The sequence below is a fragment of the Heptranchias perlo genome, chromosome 18 (assembly GCF_035084215.1).
Source record: "Heptranchias perlo isolate sHepPer1 chromosome 18, sHepPer1.hap1, whole genome shotgun sequence".
Lineage (NCBI taxonomy): Eukaryota > Metazoa > Chordata > Chondrichthyes > Hexanchiformes > Hexanchidae > Heptranchias > Heptranchias perlo.
In genome coordinates, this window is record NC_090342.1 from 50,104,435 (window position 1) to 50,120,596 (window position 16,162).

The following is a 16,162-nucleotide window of genomic DNA, read 5'->3' on the forward strand; positions in this document are numbered from 1 at the left end:
AAAATCCTTTTTATTTTGCTTTAAAAATATTGCAAACTTTTTGTGCGGTGCAGCGTGACTGCTAGTTTCTGTTAGCTTATATTGATGTTACAAGTTTAGCATTGCAGACAGCAGTATGCAGAATTCTGCTCACTATCAGAGAATTAACATCTAAAACACCGTGCGCTGAGGGTGAAATCGGGTTTTCTTGAACCAATGAGCTTGCACTTAAAGCAAATGCAGATTCAATTTCCACCTCTGCGTCAGAACTCAAAGTTATTTTATTGCAGGACATCTGCTTGCCATTGAGAATTATCCAAAACTCAAAAGCGGCGGTGATCACACCGCGCCCAGGAGAGTCAGTGACCAGGAAACCAGTGGAATGAGTCAGCCAATCGTCGGAGTGAGGAGCCAGGACGAAGGTGGGTTGTTAAAATTACCCGTTAAGATACGTGCTGGCGACAACCTTAAAAGTTAGAGAAACTTTTAAGTAATAAAAGGATTTATCGACTGTGCATTGTTACCATCAAATCGTTTGGGCAGATTCCCAAATCGAGACATGAGACTTGGATTCAATCAAAGCAACACCCCACGGGAGACTGGTGAAGGGAATGAGACTCTATACACTGGGCACAACCCAGGGCCGGCGAAAATAGCCGTGCTCAGTTGCGTCTTCGTCCTGGCAACTTTGGGCAACGGCATCTTCCTCTGCACTCTGTGGCAAAAGCGCAAGAGAAACAGCCGCACCCGCCTCTACCTCTGCCACCTGTGCACGGCCGATCTGGTCGTGACCTTCTTCCAGGTGCTGCCCCAGCTTTTGTGGGAGGTCACGGACACGTTCATGGCGCCCAACGCGGTCTGCAAAACCGTCAAGTACCTGCAGATCGTCGGAATGTTTGCTTCTACCTATCTGCTGGTCGTGATGACTCTCGATCGGTATCAAGCCATCTGCAAGCCCATGACCTCCATCACCAAGAGCTCGTTGCAGAGGCACTTGGCCGTAGGTCTCGCCTGGGCTTTGTCCTTGATCTTCAGCGTCCCTCAGATCTTCATCTTCTCGATGCAAGAGGTACAGCCCCAGGTATTCGAGTGCTGGGCGACCTTTATCAAACCGTGGGGCAGAAAATCATATATAACTTGGACAACCTTGGTCGTCTTTGCGATCCCAGCAGCCGTTCTGATTATATGCCAGGTCAAAATATGCAGAACCATTTACCTAACGGAACAAAAGAACAGGCAAGAAATGATTTCATTGACAAAAGCGAGCATGATGGGGGCGAGAGTAGGCACTCTCACCATGGGGGTACCCAGCGCCTTGCTGAAAACGCTGAAGATGACCTTTGTGGTGGTAGTGGTGTATATTTTATGTTGGGCACCGTTCTTCATTGTGCAGCTCTGGTCAGTTTGGGACCCGACTGGAGCACCGACAAATGGTGAGTTATCCCCCTCCCAACCTCCTTAAATTAAATAAATAAATAAACTCCTTCCATAGCTGGGCGAGTTTATATTTTGAGTAGCTGAGCCCTACGCACCAGGAAGGTCCCAGGTTCAACCATGGCCCATGCTCAGTAGCTGCTCACCGTTGTTGAAGAGGTATTTGCGAGGACCAGTAAGGTTTCTCGCTCCTATTCAAAGAGCACTGCTTGAAGTGTGAACATGTAGGGCAAGATATCACGATTGGACTTGTTTTAATGCCCCCCATGGCCAAATAACTAGTAAGCACACTTGGTCTGTCACTGGAAGCTGACTGGTGTCTGTGGAATTGTCCTGTTGCAAAGACCCAAAAGCCTTCAGTAGTACCGGTGAAGTGAACACATTGATTAGAAACACTCCTTTGTAGTAAATTTGCATTTGTTTGCAAATCAACGCAACTTTGACCAATGGCCTGCTTAAAACTAAATAAGATTTTAATCAATAAGAATAAGGGCTGATTCCGCGAGCCAGCAATCCCAGCAGGAAGCTGTGCTCGCAGGGTGACAGGTAGGGATACAACATTGGCCCAGATTTTGCTGGAGTGGGGCATCTCACGTGTTCTGTGAGTTAGACTTGTTCGTGCACGTTTAGGTTTAAAAAAAAATTCCCACAGAGTTGTTGGAAGTGCGAGCTGAATCAAGGAAGAATTGAATACCAATAATGAACCTGGAGTAAAAGAAAGGAGGGAATTTGACAAACTAAAGGATAACTGCCTGATCTTAGAGATGGAAGGCGAGAACTTGCATTTCTATAGTTTTTTTAAAATTCGTTCATGGGATGTGGGCGTCGCTGGCGAGGCCGGCATTTATTGCCCATCCCTAATTGCCCTTGAGAAGGTGGTGGTGAGCCGCCTTCTTGAACCACGGCAGTCCGTGTGGTGAAGGTTCTCCCACAGTGCTGTTAGGAAGGGAGTTCCAGGATTTTGACCCAGCAACGATGAAGGAACGGCGATATATTTCCAAGTCGGGATGGTGTGTGACTTGGAGGGGAACGTGCAGGTGGTGTTGTTCCCATGTACCTGCTGCTCTTGTCCTTCTAGGTGGTAGAGGTCGCGGGTTTGGGAGGTGCTGTCGAAGAAGCCTTGGCAAGTTGCTGCAGTGCATCCTGTGGATGGTACACACTGCAGCCACTGTGCGCCGGTGGTGAAGGGAGTGAATGTTTAGGGTGGTGGATGGGGTGCCAATCAAGCGGGCTGCTTTATTCTGGATGGTGTCGAGCTTCGTGAGTGTTGTTGGAGCTGACTCACCCAGGCAAGTGGAGAGTATTCCATCACACTCCTGACTTGTGCCTTGTAGATGGTGGAAAGGCTTTGGGGAGTCAGGAGGTGAGTCACTCGCCGCAGAATACCCAGCCTCTGACCTGCTCTTGTAGCCACAGTATTTATATGGCTGGATATTGTTTGAGGAATGTTGGTCAAGGCACCAGGAGAACTTCCCTGCTCTTCTTGGAATAGTGCCATGGGATCTTTTACATCTACCTGAGAGGGTAGATGCCTCATCCAGTAGATGGCACTCCCACAGAACTGCATTGAAGTTTCAGCCCAGACAATGTGCTTAAGTCTCTGAAGTGGAGTTGAACCCACAACCTTCTAACTCAGAGGCAAGGGCGTTGGAACTGAGCCAAGGCTGACACCTATGGAAGTGCTGTATTGTTGGAGTTATTGTCCTACACTTGAGATGTTGGTCTACTCATTCATGTGGATATTAAAGTTTCCATTGTGATATTCGATGTGGATCAGGAGTCCTGACCAGCATTCGTCTATGAACCAGTGCCACCAAAAACAATTGAATTGGTTGCACATCACAATACTGTTTATGGCGTGCTGTTGGTACAGATTGGTTGCTGCATTTGCCTACATAACAGATACTGCCCTCCAAAAGTAATTCATTGTATGAAGCACTGAGATGTTGCCATGTAAAGTGCTATACAAATGTAAGTATATTTATTGCAATGTATCCATACTTGCATGCAGATTTAATTTATCTCGATGTTCCAACAGAAAGTATTGGGCAAGGCCATCAGTTTTTGATTTTCAATGAACAAACAGATGGGGTTGCACGATGCAATGCCCATAACCCTGGCATCCATGTAATAAAAACAGAACGTGCCTGGTTCAATCACTGGAAACTAGTGGCACTGACCACTGGTACTCAAGGCAGCCGATTATCTCTGCTCCGCAAAGAGTTATCTAGTGTTAGATTGATGGGTGGAAGGTAAACAGTTCTTGGCTAGTCCATGTGATTCCTGAAAGAGCCCTTGCACAATGTGCTGCAACACAGGGATATACTTAGGCACCAAAAGTCCTCTTAACAGCTTTGTATAAAGCTCGTGAACGTTTGAGGAGTACACTAGGTGCTAGTAACCAAAATAGGCTAATCTAGTTCATATGGTGACCAGACTGAGTCTACTTTCCCAACAATTATCAGATGACATGTTGTTGTTCTACATTTCAAAATTGGCACCAACACAAGAAAGCTCATCTATTGATGCTGATTAAAGGGAGCCTATTTATGATCAGGAGAAAGGCATCAGATGTTCAACTGCTCACCAAATAAACAAGTCAAACAAAAAAAAGAATACTGGAAAAAAGCACGTTCATGGCCTGTATTGTGAGGGATCTGCTAACCGACAACGTCAATGCAAGTACAGTTTAGTCCAATTCTAAATATATTAATCAGATGTTATCAAACACTTGCTAAAAGCGAGTCTTTGCCAAGGTCCAATCTGATTCAATATCTTCGTTTCCAGTTGCCAACTTTAACATTAACAGAATTCCTTTGAATTTTAGGCAAAAGTTTCCTGAAATGCTTCGCTACGTAAGCTATCTAGGACAACGACCGGAGTAGCTTGGATTTATATAGTGCCTTTAACATAAAAAGTCTCAGGGCACATGCCTGGAAATAGACAGATAAACAGATTCTGAGACATAGAGGGAGTGACGGAGGGGTTGGGGGAGGGACGGAGAGGTGGGGGAGGGAGGGAGAGGTGGGGGGAGAGACGGAGGGGTGGGGGGAATGACCAAAAGCCGGGCTGAAAAGATGTTTTTTGGGGGGGCAGGGAGAAGAGGAAGGGGGCAGAGAAAAAAGAGAGAGGACGTTGCATTCATATGGTGCTTTGACATCCTCAAGACATCCCAAAGTGCTTCACAACCAATGAATTACTTGAAAAGTGAAGTCACTGTTATTTTGTAGGCTTATGCAGCAGCCAATTTGAGCACAGCAAGGTCCCACAAATCACAATGAAGGGACTGACCAGACAATCTGTTTTAGTGGTGTTGGCTAAGGGAAAAATGTTGGCCAGGACACTGGGAGAACTCCCCTGCTTTTCTTTGAATAGTGCGGTGGGATTTATTTTACCGAACAGGCGGATGGAGGGAAGGTAGAGAGGAAGAGGGCATCAAAAATTCAAAAGATACTGGATGATCACAAATTGCTCCTTGTTTTTTATCCCCACTGTGTTCTCGACAACTACAGTCATTACAAGTGCAGTTTTGTCAAACCTTCGCACCCAATAAAATGATTATATTTTGGCCTTTCAATAATCGGCTGGCTTCCATTCCTCCAATCTCTTCTTTCTCACAATACAGATATGAAGATATTAATAATTTGGGTGAGTGAAAGTACCACTTTATTCCTAAATTCTGTGCAGTTCTCATAATGAACTGGGAAAGATCCTCTTTTGGGTCAGTGGTCTTCAAGCATTTTTACTTGGGGGAACGCCCTATAATAGTAACACACTCCAAGCTTGTTGTAACTTCCAAAAGACTGTCAGCTATCCCAAGGAACAGTTCTGTCATTCCAGGAGGCATTTTTGTTAGCACATAACAAAAGAAAAATCAGAGTAAGTCAACAAATACGTAAGTCAGATAGCAAGACAAGTACAAATCTGATGACTGTGGGAGTCCCTTTCAGATCCCCTCATGGATGTAAGAGGTCCATGAAAACCTATGCATTAGGTCATTGTTAGAACAAATGGGTGTTGCAACAGCGATGTTAAACTCGGATTCTTGATTTAGCAAAAAAGTGTTTTTAAATATTACAAAAGAAACAAAAAACATTTGTGGTATTTGAATGTTTTTTTAAAATTGAGAAACCGAAGGGAAGGGTCAAAGTGGAAGACCACCGATATTGAAAGCAAGTGATAAAGAGAGAGAGAAATGGAGAGAGAGAAAGAATCAGAGAGAAAGAGAAAAAATAAAAGAGAACGAGAACCACTATAAAAAATCAGATCATTCGGGCAGGATTCAACGAGATTGATTGAGGTATGACACAAATATTGACTCACGACCATCCAAATAGGTGTTTTTAATTGCATCCTCCATTCCTCTGACTCTGGCATCTTGTATATTCCTTCTCCTTTGCCTCATTGTTGGGAGCAGAGCTGTCAGTCACCTGGGTCCCAATTCCCGGAATGCCTAAATTCCTTCACCTCTCTCCCCTTTAAAAACCTCAAAATCCATGTCTTTGACCAAGATTTTGGTCACGGCTCTATCTTTCCCTTCCTGGCTCAGTATGTATTCTCTATTTGCCCTTCTATGAAGGCCCTTGTGGCATTGTTTGCATTGAAGGCACGTCATTAATGCAAGTTTTTTATGAAAATTGAAAGAAATAGAAGTTAAATAAATGGCCCCTTACCCAAGAGCAGTGTGAAGTACAAGTCCTGAAGACTAAAGACAAAATGGTGTCCCTCTGTCACTGTCCTGTATTTGAGCCCATGTCTGGAGGCCAACTGGGTGCATGGAGACCAGTTCTTCCACACAAGAGACGTGTCCCAGCAGCCCATATACACAAGAGTATATTTTGTCTTCACCATCATAAAATCATAGAAAGTTACAGCACAGAAGGAGGCCATTCGGCCCACTGTTTCTGTGACGGCTGAAAATTAGCTATCCAGCTTAATCTCACTTTCCAGCACTTGGTCCATAGCCCTGTAGGTTATGGCTCTTCAAGTGCACATCCAAGTACTTTTTAAATGTGATGAGGGTTTCTGCCTCTACCACCCTTTCAGGCAGTGAGTTCCAGACCCCCACCACCCTCTGGGTGAAAAAATTTCTCCTCAGTGCCCCTCTAATCCTTCTACCAATTACTTTAAATCCATGCCCCCTGGTCACTGACCCCTCTGCTAAGGGAAATAGGTCCTTCCTATCCACTCTATCTAGCACCGTCATAATTTTATACACCTCAATTAAATCTCCCCTCAGCCTCCTTTGTTCCAAGGAAAACATCCCAGCCTATCAAATATTTTCTCATAGCTAAAATTCTCCAGCCCTGGCAACATTCTTGTAAATCTCCTCTGTACTCTCTCGAGTGCAATCACATATTTCCTGTAATGTGGTGACCAGAACTGTACGCAGTACTCAAGCTGTGGCCTAACCAACATTTTATACAGTTCTAGCATAACCTCCCTGCTCTTATAGTCTATGCCTCGGCTAATAAAAGAAAGTATCCCATATGCCTTTTTAACAACCTTATCTACCTTCAGGGATCTGTGGACATGCACTCCAAGGTCCTTTTGTTCCTCTACACCTCTCAGTATCCTCCCATTTATTGTGTATTCCCTTGCCTTGTTTGCACCCCCCCCACAAATGCATTACTTCACACTTCTCTGCATTGAATTCCATTTGCCACTTTTCTGCCCACCTGACGAGTCCATTCATATCTTCCTGCAGTCTATAGCTTTCTTCCTCACCATCAACCACATGGCCAATTTTTGTATCATCTGCAAACTTCTTGATCAAGCCCCATGGCAGTAACCTGGTAGAGTGGATCGACCGCTCATAGATCCCACCTAATTTTGAATGACAATCAACCGGCTTCCATAGTGGGTGAATGATCTGCTCTGTAAGATTACTGCCCAGGTGTAGAAGACTAAAGATAACCCAATGTTTCCGATCAATTATTTAGCCTTTAGATATTTCCTCCCAATTCATTTGTAATTTTTTCTTCGCACAGAATTTTTTTTTAAAGGATTGAAAATTAAGCACTCAGCCAGTCCTCTATGTGAGAGTACTCATCATGATGCTATTTTATTTGAGGATACAGTGAACCAGCCCTTTAGTGGGGCACAGGATGAGACCGTTCCAATGGCAGATCAGGAGAACTGTTTAAAAAAAAGGGGGGGTGGGGTGGGATTTCACTGTCATTGGCTGTATGGCGGTCAGGTCATGTACAGTTGTTAGCTAAGGTGTCAGCCGTGGCTCAGTGGTAGCACTATTGCCTGAGGAGTCAGAAGGTCATGGATTCAAATCCCACTCCAGATACTTGAGCATGTAACCTAGGCCAACAGAGGGCTGCACTGTTGGATGTGCCTCAGCAGCTACTCTTCCCCCAATTCATTGAAAAACAAGTCTCACTCCAGAGACTTACGTGCATTATCCAGGCCGACACTCCAGAGGAGTGCTGCACTCTTGGAGGTACCAACTTTTGGATAAGATGTTAAACCAAGGCACCGTCCACCTTCTCAGGTGGACATTAAAGATCCCATAGTACTATTTGAAGAAGAGCAGGTGAGTTCTCCCCGGTGTCCTGACCAATATTTATCTCTCAACCAACATCACTAAAAACAGATGATCTGATCATTTATTTCATTGCTGTTTGTGGGACCTGGCTGTGTGCAAATTGGTTGTCCTTTTTCTTATATTACAACAGTAACTACACTTTAAAAGTACTACATTGGTTGTAAAGCACTTTTCGGACGCCCTGAGGTCGTGAAAGGCACTATATAAATGCAACTCTTTCTTTTATTCTAACTGCCATCAACACCCTCTGGAAAAGTGAATGCTTCTGAACTTGCTGCTGACATTTAGCACATTTACACTTAAAATATATATGCTCTGAATCCAGCCTTCATGGGTTAAATGCAACTTATTGCTAAAATATCCATGCTCGTCCTCCATTATACACAAGTTGGTGTCGTCTCCTCCAGTTTTGCCATTGCCCTCGGTTAATCTCACATTTTAAATGTCTTTGAGGTTAGGAGCAAAGTTATTTCCAAAATTAATCGCTTTTGTTCATTAGAATCACAAAAAAAACACGGGAAAGAAATTTGCTGAGATTTGCTGAGAGGAATTGATGTCTTCTTCTGCTTCTCATCCAAAAGTACTCAGCTCAGTTCCTGCAGATCAAAGCAAAGAACCAGTGCTATATCTCGACCCCATCCTGCTCATGACTCCAGAGCAGTTTCAGAAACAATGGAACAACTGCATATACACAAGATTTGTGGGTACATGGTTACTATGAAGTAAAGTTTAACATTTACCCACTCTGGTTGGGGAAGGTCCAGACATGCCAGCAATGCCCAAAGTGGCCAGTGCGGGCAGGCTGAGAATGTAATCAAAGTGGCAGATCTGACACAAGTGCTGCTGATATTATCCCTTGGGCACCTAGTGAAACTACCTCCCAAGGAGGGTTTCAGTTTCAAATCATAACCACTCATGGGTCAGGTGTAGCACACACCAATGTGCATCCAAATCCATTTTACATTGACACAAAACTAAGGGCACAACTTAGGGTCAAGCCAAGGCTGCATTTGTCATAATCTCATTCACTGGACATTCCCGTGCAGGACTGAATTTCAGAGAGAGACAGATAGACAGATCGAGCAGCAAAAGATTGAGGAAAGCTGGCTGAAGGCTTAGGAAGGTGACGTCACACTGTTTGGGCTTCACATTGCCTACACTGTACTGCAGTCCAGTGCAAACTCACCTTTAAAAATCCCCACTATACAGTTTTTAAAATTTAATTTTGAATATTTCTAAGGTTAACGGAGAGAATAAAATTAAAAAAGGCCTTTTGGAAGTCTGTAAACACAGCTGTGATAATATGCTTATGGCAACAACAACACCTTGCCTTCATGTAACACCTTAAATGTAGAGAAATGTCCCAAGGGAAAAAAAACCCAAGGCAAAGGAGGAGATATTAGGAAGAGTGATCAAAAGCTTGGTCCAAGAAGTGGGGTACAAGGAGGAGGGGAAGGTAGAGAGGCAAAGGGATTTGGGGGGGAATTCCAGAGCGTAGGGCTGAGCCTGCTGAAGGCATGGCCGCCAATAGTGGGGCGAAAGGAGGAGGGATACACTAGCCTACAGTATTCAGTTCCATTCGCAACCCCTCAGATAATGAAGCAGTCTGTGCCTGCATGCAGCAAGACCTGGACAACATCCAGGCTTGGGCCGATAAGTGGCAAGTAATATTCGCGCCAGATAAGTGCCAGGCAATGACCATCTCCAACAAGAGAGAGTCTAACCATGTCCCCTTGACATCCAACAGCATTACCATCGCCGAATCCCCCACCATCAACATCCTGGGGGTCACCATTGACCAGAAACTTAACTGGACCAGCCATATAAATACTGTGGCTACTAGAGCAGGTCAGAGGCTGGGTATACTGTGGTGAGTGACTCACCTCCTGACTCCCCAAAACCTTTCCACCATCTACAAGGCATAAGCCAGGAGTGTGATGGAATACTCTCCACTTGCCTGGATGAGTGCAGCTCTAACAACACTCAAGAAGCTTGACATCATCCATGACAAAGCAGCCTGCTTAATTGGTACTCCATCCACCACCCTAAACATTCACTCCCTTCACCACCAGCATACCGTGGCTGCAGTGTGTACCATCTACAGGATGCACTGCAACAACTCACCAAGGCTTCTTCGACAGCACCTCCCAAACCCGCGACCTCTACCGCCAGAAGGACAAGGGCAGCAGGCACATGGGAACAACACCACCTGCACGTTCCCCTCCAAGTCACACACTATCCCGACTTGGAAAAATGTTGTCATTCCTTCATCGTCGATGGGTCAAAATCCTGGAACTCCCTACCTAATAGCACTGTGGGAGAAGCTTCACCACACGGACTGCAGCAGTTGAAGAAGGCGGCTCACCACCACCTTCTCCAGGGCAATTAGGGATGGGCAATAAATGCTGGCCTTGCCAGCGACGCCCACATTCCATGAATGAATATAAAAAAAAGGCCTGGAATCAGAGGAACGGCGAGTATGGAGATGGGGGTGGTTTGTATCACTAGAGGAGGTTACAGAGATAGAAAGGGTTGAGGGTATGGAGCGATTTAAACTAGGCAGGAAGTAAGGTGCAGCAGTATAACTTGGATCTCCTGGCTCCGCATTGCAATGCACAAGTACAATGGGCAAGGATAGGAATCAGAATGAGAAACTGCTTTAACATCGAAAAAAGGCATTTGTGCAAAGTTAATTTCCTAGCCCACTCTGATCCTCCAATCTGCACCTCTGCCCAAGTCTTGGTTGTTTTCAACACCTTCTTGTTCCAATCAGTTAGTCTATCTGCAGCCTTAGATAGGGAGATAGTTAGGCAGGATAACTGGAGTATACCGCAGTATACCATGTGACCTCCTTGTTTTTTGGTAGGTGGATGAATAGACATTCCATCCAACTGAAACACAGGCTATAAACCAATGAACAAATGCATTTAACTTTTAATAAGCAGATGAACAGTATTCTATACAAACAGAACATTGCCAGTATTTACAACCTTTACCAATCTCTTTGAAATGTCAAAAGAACAAAGGCCTGCTCTTTCGACATCAAATTGATCTTTGAATCACGATCACTCATGCCTTACGTAGCAAAGCACGGTCACAGGTTCGATCCAGCAGAGTCTTGCTGCTGGTTTTAAACCCTCTGACTGACTTGACTAGCCCAAGGAGCCAATATAAACCCTCACTTGGAAGCTCCTAAAGAACAGCCAAAGAGACGATAAAGTATTATCAGTCCTGCCCCTCTTACAGACCCAACTCACATCTTCACCCCAGACACAGCTGTCAATCATTGCTCCAGGATGTCAGTTCCCTAGGATATTTGTCTCAATTATTTTATGATTGCTGGAAAATTAACACTTTTGTCTAGTCACCCGTCGAGGAGACTGCTCAAAAAATTAACTGCAATGACTCGGCATCAGATATTCAACAGATATTAACATATTAAATCCCCTTTTGTTCTACAGGAACCAGTCCTCAGACACATTTAACAACTTTGTCCTCGCAGACAGTGACGTATATCCCTGTGGGTTGCAGAAATAGCTTGAAGAAACAAGTATCAACCCTGTGCATGTGCTGTGGCCAGCAATAAAGAGGCCAATACATGATATAACACAAATAAAAATGCTTCAGCTTTGCCTTATGAAGTTCTTGCCCTTTTCTCGGTCCACAGAAGCTATCTTGCCTTACTATCTCCCTATCTAAGGCTGCAGATAGATTAACTGATTGGAACAAGACAGGTTGATCAATACATTCAAAAAAAGTTACCAGGACCAAGCAGATTTAACTAACGTTCTGCTTGATTCAAAAAGAAAGCTGCCAAACACATCTGAACAAATCCCACCAGAATGTATTTCAATTTAATGAATGGCCTGGCTTCTCTCCCCAATACCCTGGAACAATTGTATCAAATTAAACTAGGCTAGGATTTCTGTGAGTGAAATTGCTTTTTAAATCCCTTATACAGCATAACAAAATTAAAGAGCCAATACTAGGCTAAATATCAGACAAAAATGCTTCATTTCTGTCACATATTTCTTCTGAAGGGAAGTAGACATGCCTCATCCTATTCATTTGCATTATGTTCATCAATTCTCTAGCTTGGGGGTTCTTTCACAGCTTATGTTTTCTCTAAGTTTAGCTTAGAGAGAACCAAGCTGAGAGTTTGAGATCTTTCTCCATCACTATCACCCAAAGGCTCCAGTTGTGGCACTGCAGCGACTCACCAAGGCTTCTTCAGCAGCACCTCTCAAACCCACGACCTCCCCCACCTACAAGGACAAGGGCAGCAGGTGCACGGGAACACCATCACCTGCACGTTCCCCTCCAAGTCACACACCATCCCGACTTGGACATATATCGCCGTTCCTTCATTGTCGTAGGGTCAGAATCCTGGAACTCCCGATCTAACAGCATCATGGAAGCACTTTCACCACACGCCCACCACCACTTTATCAAGGGCAACTAGGGATGGACAATAAATGCCAGAGATGCCTACATCCTAAGAATTAATAATTTTAAAAAAGTATACATACAAGCCTATAACACCATATAAAGTCTAACTTAAAATAACCAAATACAAAAGCAACAGGACTAGCAGTAGTTAGTACATTCCCTCTCCATTTTCTAAACCCAAATGAACTCCTAAGACCAAGTCCTTGAACCCATCTTACTCCGACAATGATGCCAAGAAAACCTTAGCATCAAGAATACTGCTCCCATAATTCCCATTTAATCGCAATATATAATGGCTTCACAAGATAGGTGAACCTGAAATCTTGGAAATACAATTCAGAAATAATTAGCCCAGAGCAAGATTAAAGCAAAAATTATTTTGATACATGGGTGTGACTATTAATTTATACATTGATTGTTATTATGGTGCAGCATATTTATAATGCAATGTCTCTCTCTGTTTCAAGGATCACCATTCACCATTATAATGCTCCTTGCAGGCCTCAACAGTTGCACAAACCCATGGATCTACATGGCCTTCTGTCGTTAGGTTTGGTAAGACTGTACTGCGTCCCGTTCTGAAAACCTACAAGAAAGACCAGAGACATCATTAAAAAAAAGAACTCAAAAGTGTGTATTCCAGCTATCAGCCAAGACCGTAGACAACAAATAAATAGTCAGCACTTACCTTTTTGGGCCAGATCTGTTGCCCTTCATTGGGGGTAATTTTAACCCCAAAGAATGGGTGGGTTGTGGGCAGGTGGGAGGTAAAAATGACAGCTTTTTGAAGTGGGACCGCAACCCGGCTCCAACGTGCCCACTTCTGGATTTAACTCAGGCGCGTTTGGATGCTCGCGCATCCGAAACCCGGAAGTCCCGTCCCCATTAATGTCGGTGGGCAGATTGTTAAAGGGAAGTATACCTCATTGCGATAGTTGAGGTATACTGTGTATTAAAAAGGTAAAATTAATTTAACCTTTACTACACGGGTTTCCCATCGCTTCTCATTATTGTCAGGTGAAACCAGGCGAGAAGGGCTGGATCCATGAGGTGAGGGCCTTTGTTGCACTGCTTTCTGGGCCCGGAGGAGCAGAAGGCATCATCCAGGCCCAACAAGCTCACCTGGTGCGATCGGAACTCAGCGATTGGCCTCCTCCACCCCCTGCCCCCACAATGGAGGACCCCCTCCCCCCCGGATGGTGGACCTCCAATCTTCTCCATGGCTCCCCGACCAATGTCCTCCACGCCCCCGCCGATGTCCTCCATGGCCGCCCCACCTCCTCTAACGTCCTCCGCGCATTGCCCCCTCCCACCCCTGACATCGTCCATGGCCCACAATCTCTCCCTCCCTCCCTCCTCTCCTATTCTGGACTCCTTTCCCTCCCGAAAGGCAGCCAGCCTGTCAATCTGGCTGGCTGTTGCGTGGGAAACCCGGAAGCACAAGTATTTAACTTTAATTGAGATGCGATCGCAGAATGCGACACATTGACTTGACTTTCAGGTTCCCCACATGAACATCTACCCTCCTGCTGGGTTCCCGGCTCCATGCTAAAATCATGCCCATTATGTCCAAATTGCAGCAAGTTGAAGCATCACAGATCACAAAGTAGGAGCTGCTTCTGTATCACTGTGTTTGTCAGAACGGAAAGCATCTGCCTGTTTAATGATCCATATTATTTATCCCAGTACATCCGTCGTACCGTGGATTACGATCTAGTGCTGAAAAGAAAGAATGTTGTTTTTTTCTTTAAGTCCTTTTGTGCATACATTCCAAATATTGACTTGATGTTGACCTGAGATTACACCAAGCTTGGAAGATTTTTTTATAAATTGAAGGGCAGGGAGGCTTTCACTAAAGGACAAATTGTCGCCAACCATGAGCCAAGTTTCAATCAAAGCTAGGAGCTCGTGCAATAAGGTCATGGTTGACAATGGACCTTGTTTGTGAGTGAATGGGCATTTCGGAGGGATAGGGTTACATGAAGTAGGGTGAGAGGAGGCTCATGTAGAGCAAAAACTCTGGCACAGAGCAGTTGGGCCAAATGGCCTGTTTCTGTGCTATGTAAATTCTAAGTAATTCTATGACATGCGGAGGGGGGCGGTGATTGTTGATGCACTGGCAGAGCCCAATGGTGGGTAGGGTTCGCGGAATGGGAAGGCAGCTGGCTTGGTTCATCTCCAGTGGAAGTTTAGCGAGAGAGGAGGATGGGGCATTAGGGTTGCTGCTTGTAAGGACTATGACTGCACAAGATAGGCTAGGGGACATCAGTTTTAATTAAGTGAAAAGTACATTTCAAGTAGATATATTAGGAACAATTTCTTTAATGTAAACCACACAGCTTTACAGCTTATTCTCGCTGTATTCTCCGAGGGGCCCATCGAGGCACAAAGGAAATTGGTATTGCTACATGCCGACTAATCAGTGGTGTTTAACTGTGTTGGTCCTATTCTATAAACTCCACTCTCAAGAGCCCTGTGGTTGTTCCTGTGCTCTTGTGTGTTAATGGCGATTGGGTGTTGGAGCTGCCTTTAGTGATGGTTTTCACACCCTTGTAACCTTGGCATCACTGCAGGTACTGGCAATGATTTTTGCTTGGATGAAGGACACACTGGGGAGGGGAGTGTGTTTGTAAAAAGTACAACCCATTTTGTGTTACAAAATGTATATTGCTACAAAATATTAAAATGTTTGAGATGAAATAAGTCTTTATTTTCTTTAAAAATGACCACTGTCAGTTTGTGGCATACTTGGCTGGTAATTAGGCAACTCCAGGTTGGCTCTTGGGCTGGCCTTGTTTTATTGATTGGAGTTGCTCTGAATCGCACAGAGCTTTCAGGAGCAGCCTAAGGATGCGGAGAACCAACAGGATGTGTATCTATTGCTTGTAGGTATATTAAAAAAAATCAGAAATCTTTTTGTATCTATTTTTTTCCAACAAAAATTGGGGGGAGTATTTTGAAGAGGACCTACTACAGTGTATTGTACCAATTGGGTACAGTTAGTCACATCTAGTTCTAGTGAAAGCTTGCAGGTTGCCCGTAATTTCTGCAACCTGGACGAGTCCGTTTTCTATGTGTATAACCGAGCATTAGAGGTTGCAGCTCCTGTTTCAATATTTAAAAGGGCTGCTCCTCAAGTTCTGGTTGCATTTCAGTCCAAGGCTCCTGATCTTTAGCCACCCGGTGAGGAGGGGTGGGGGGCGGCGGGCAAGTCAGGGACCTCCTCGTGGGTCTGTTCCTGGGCCTGGCCAAGGTGACCATCTACAGGTCCAGGCTAGACGGTCGCTCCGACTGTCTGCCTCTCTCCCGTGGCATTCTCCGTGCCTGAGTGGCTCTGGAGAAGGAGCACGTGATGTCTGCCTGTGTGCTTGAGGCCTACTGCGATGGTGGGCACTGCAGGGACTGGAGTGCATAATTGACACTGACAATAAAATTATTATTTAATTGGCTTTTTGTAATTAATCCATCAAGATGACATGGGTTGCCCCAGTGTCATCAATAAAAGGACACGTTTATACCTAACCTCTCCCCCCCTTTTTTTTATGGGTCTTAAGCTAAAAAAGATTTTAAAAAGAAGTTCTAGTGAAAGGTCACACCTAAAACATCATCTTCCACCTTTTTCTGATGGATGCTGACTAACTTGCTCTGCATCTCCAGCAATTTCTTTGCTTTATGTTGTGTGAACAAATACCCGTTTAATAAGCTGAACACAATGAAAACTGCTCTACGACCTCATTGATTTTC

The 16,162-nt window shown here is 44.6% G+C and overlaps 1 protein-coding gene across 1 annotated transcript; it reads left to right on the forward strand.

Moving 5' to 3' along the window:
- Positions 1-538: 538 nt before the first annotated feature.
- On the forward strand, positions 539-14,135 carry LOC137334469 (vasopressin V2 receptor-like). The gene is made up of 3 exons (XM_067999148.1): positions 539-1,412; positions 12,886-12,960; positions 14,032-14,135. The coding sequence occupies exons 1-3, from the start codon at positions 539-541 to the stop codon at positions 14,133-14,135; spliced, it is 1,053 nt and encodes a 350-aa protein (XP_067855249.1).
- Positions 14,136-16,162: the final 2,027 nt, after the last annotated feature.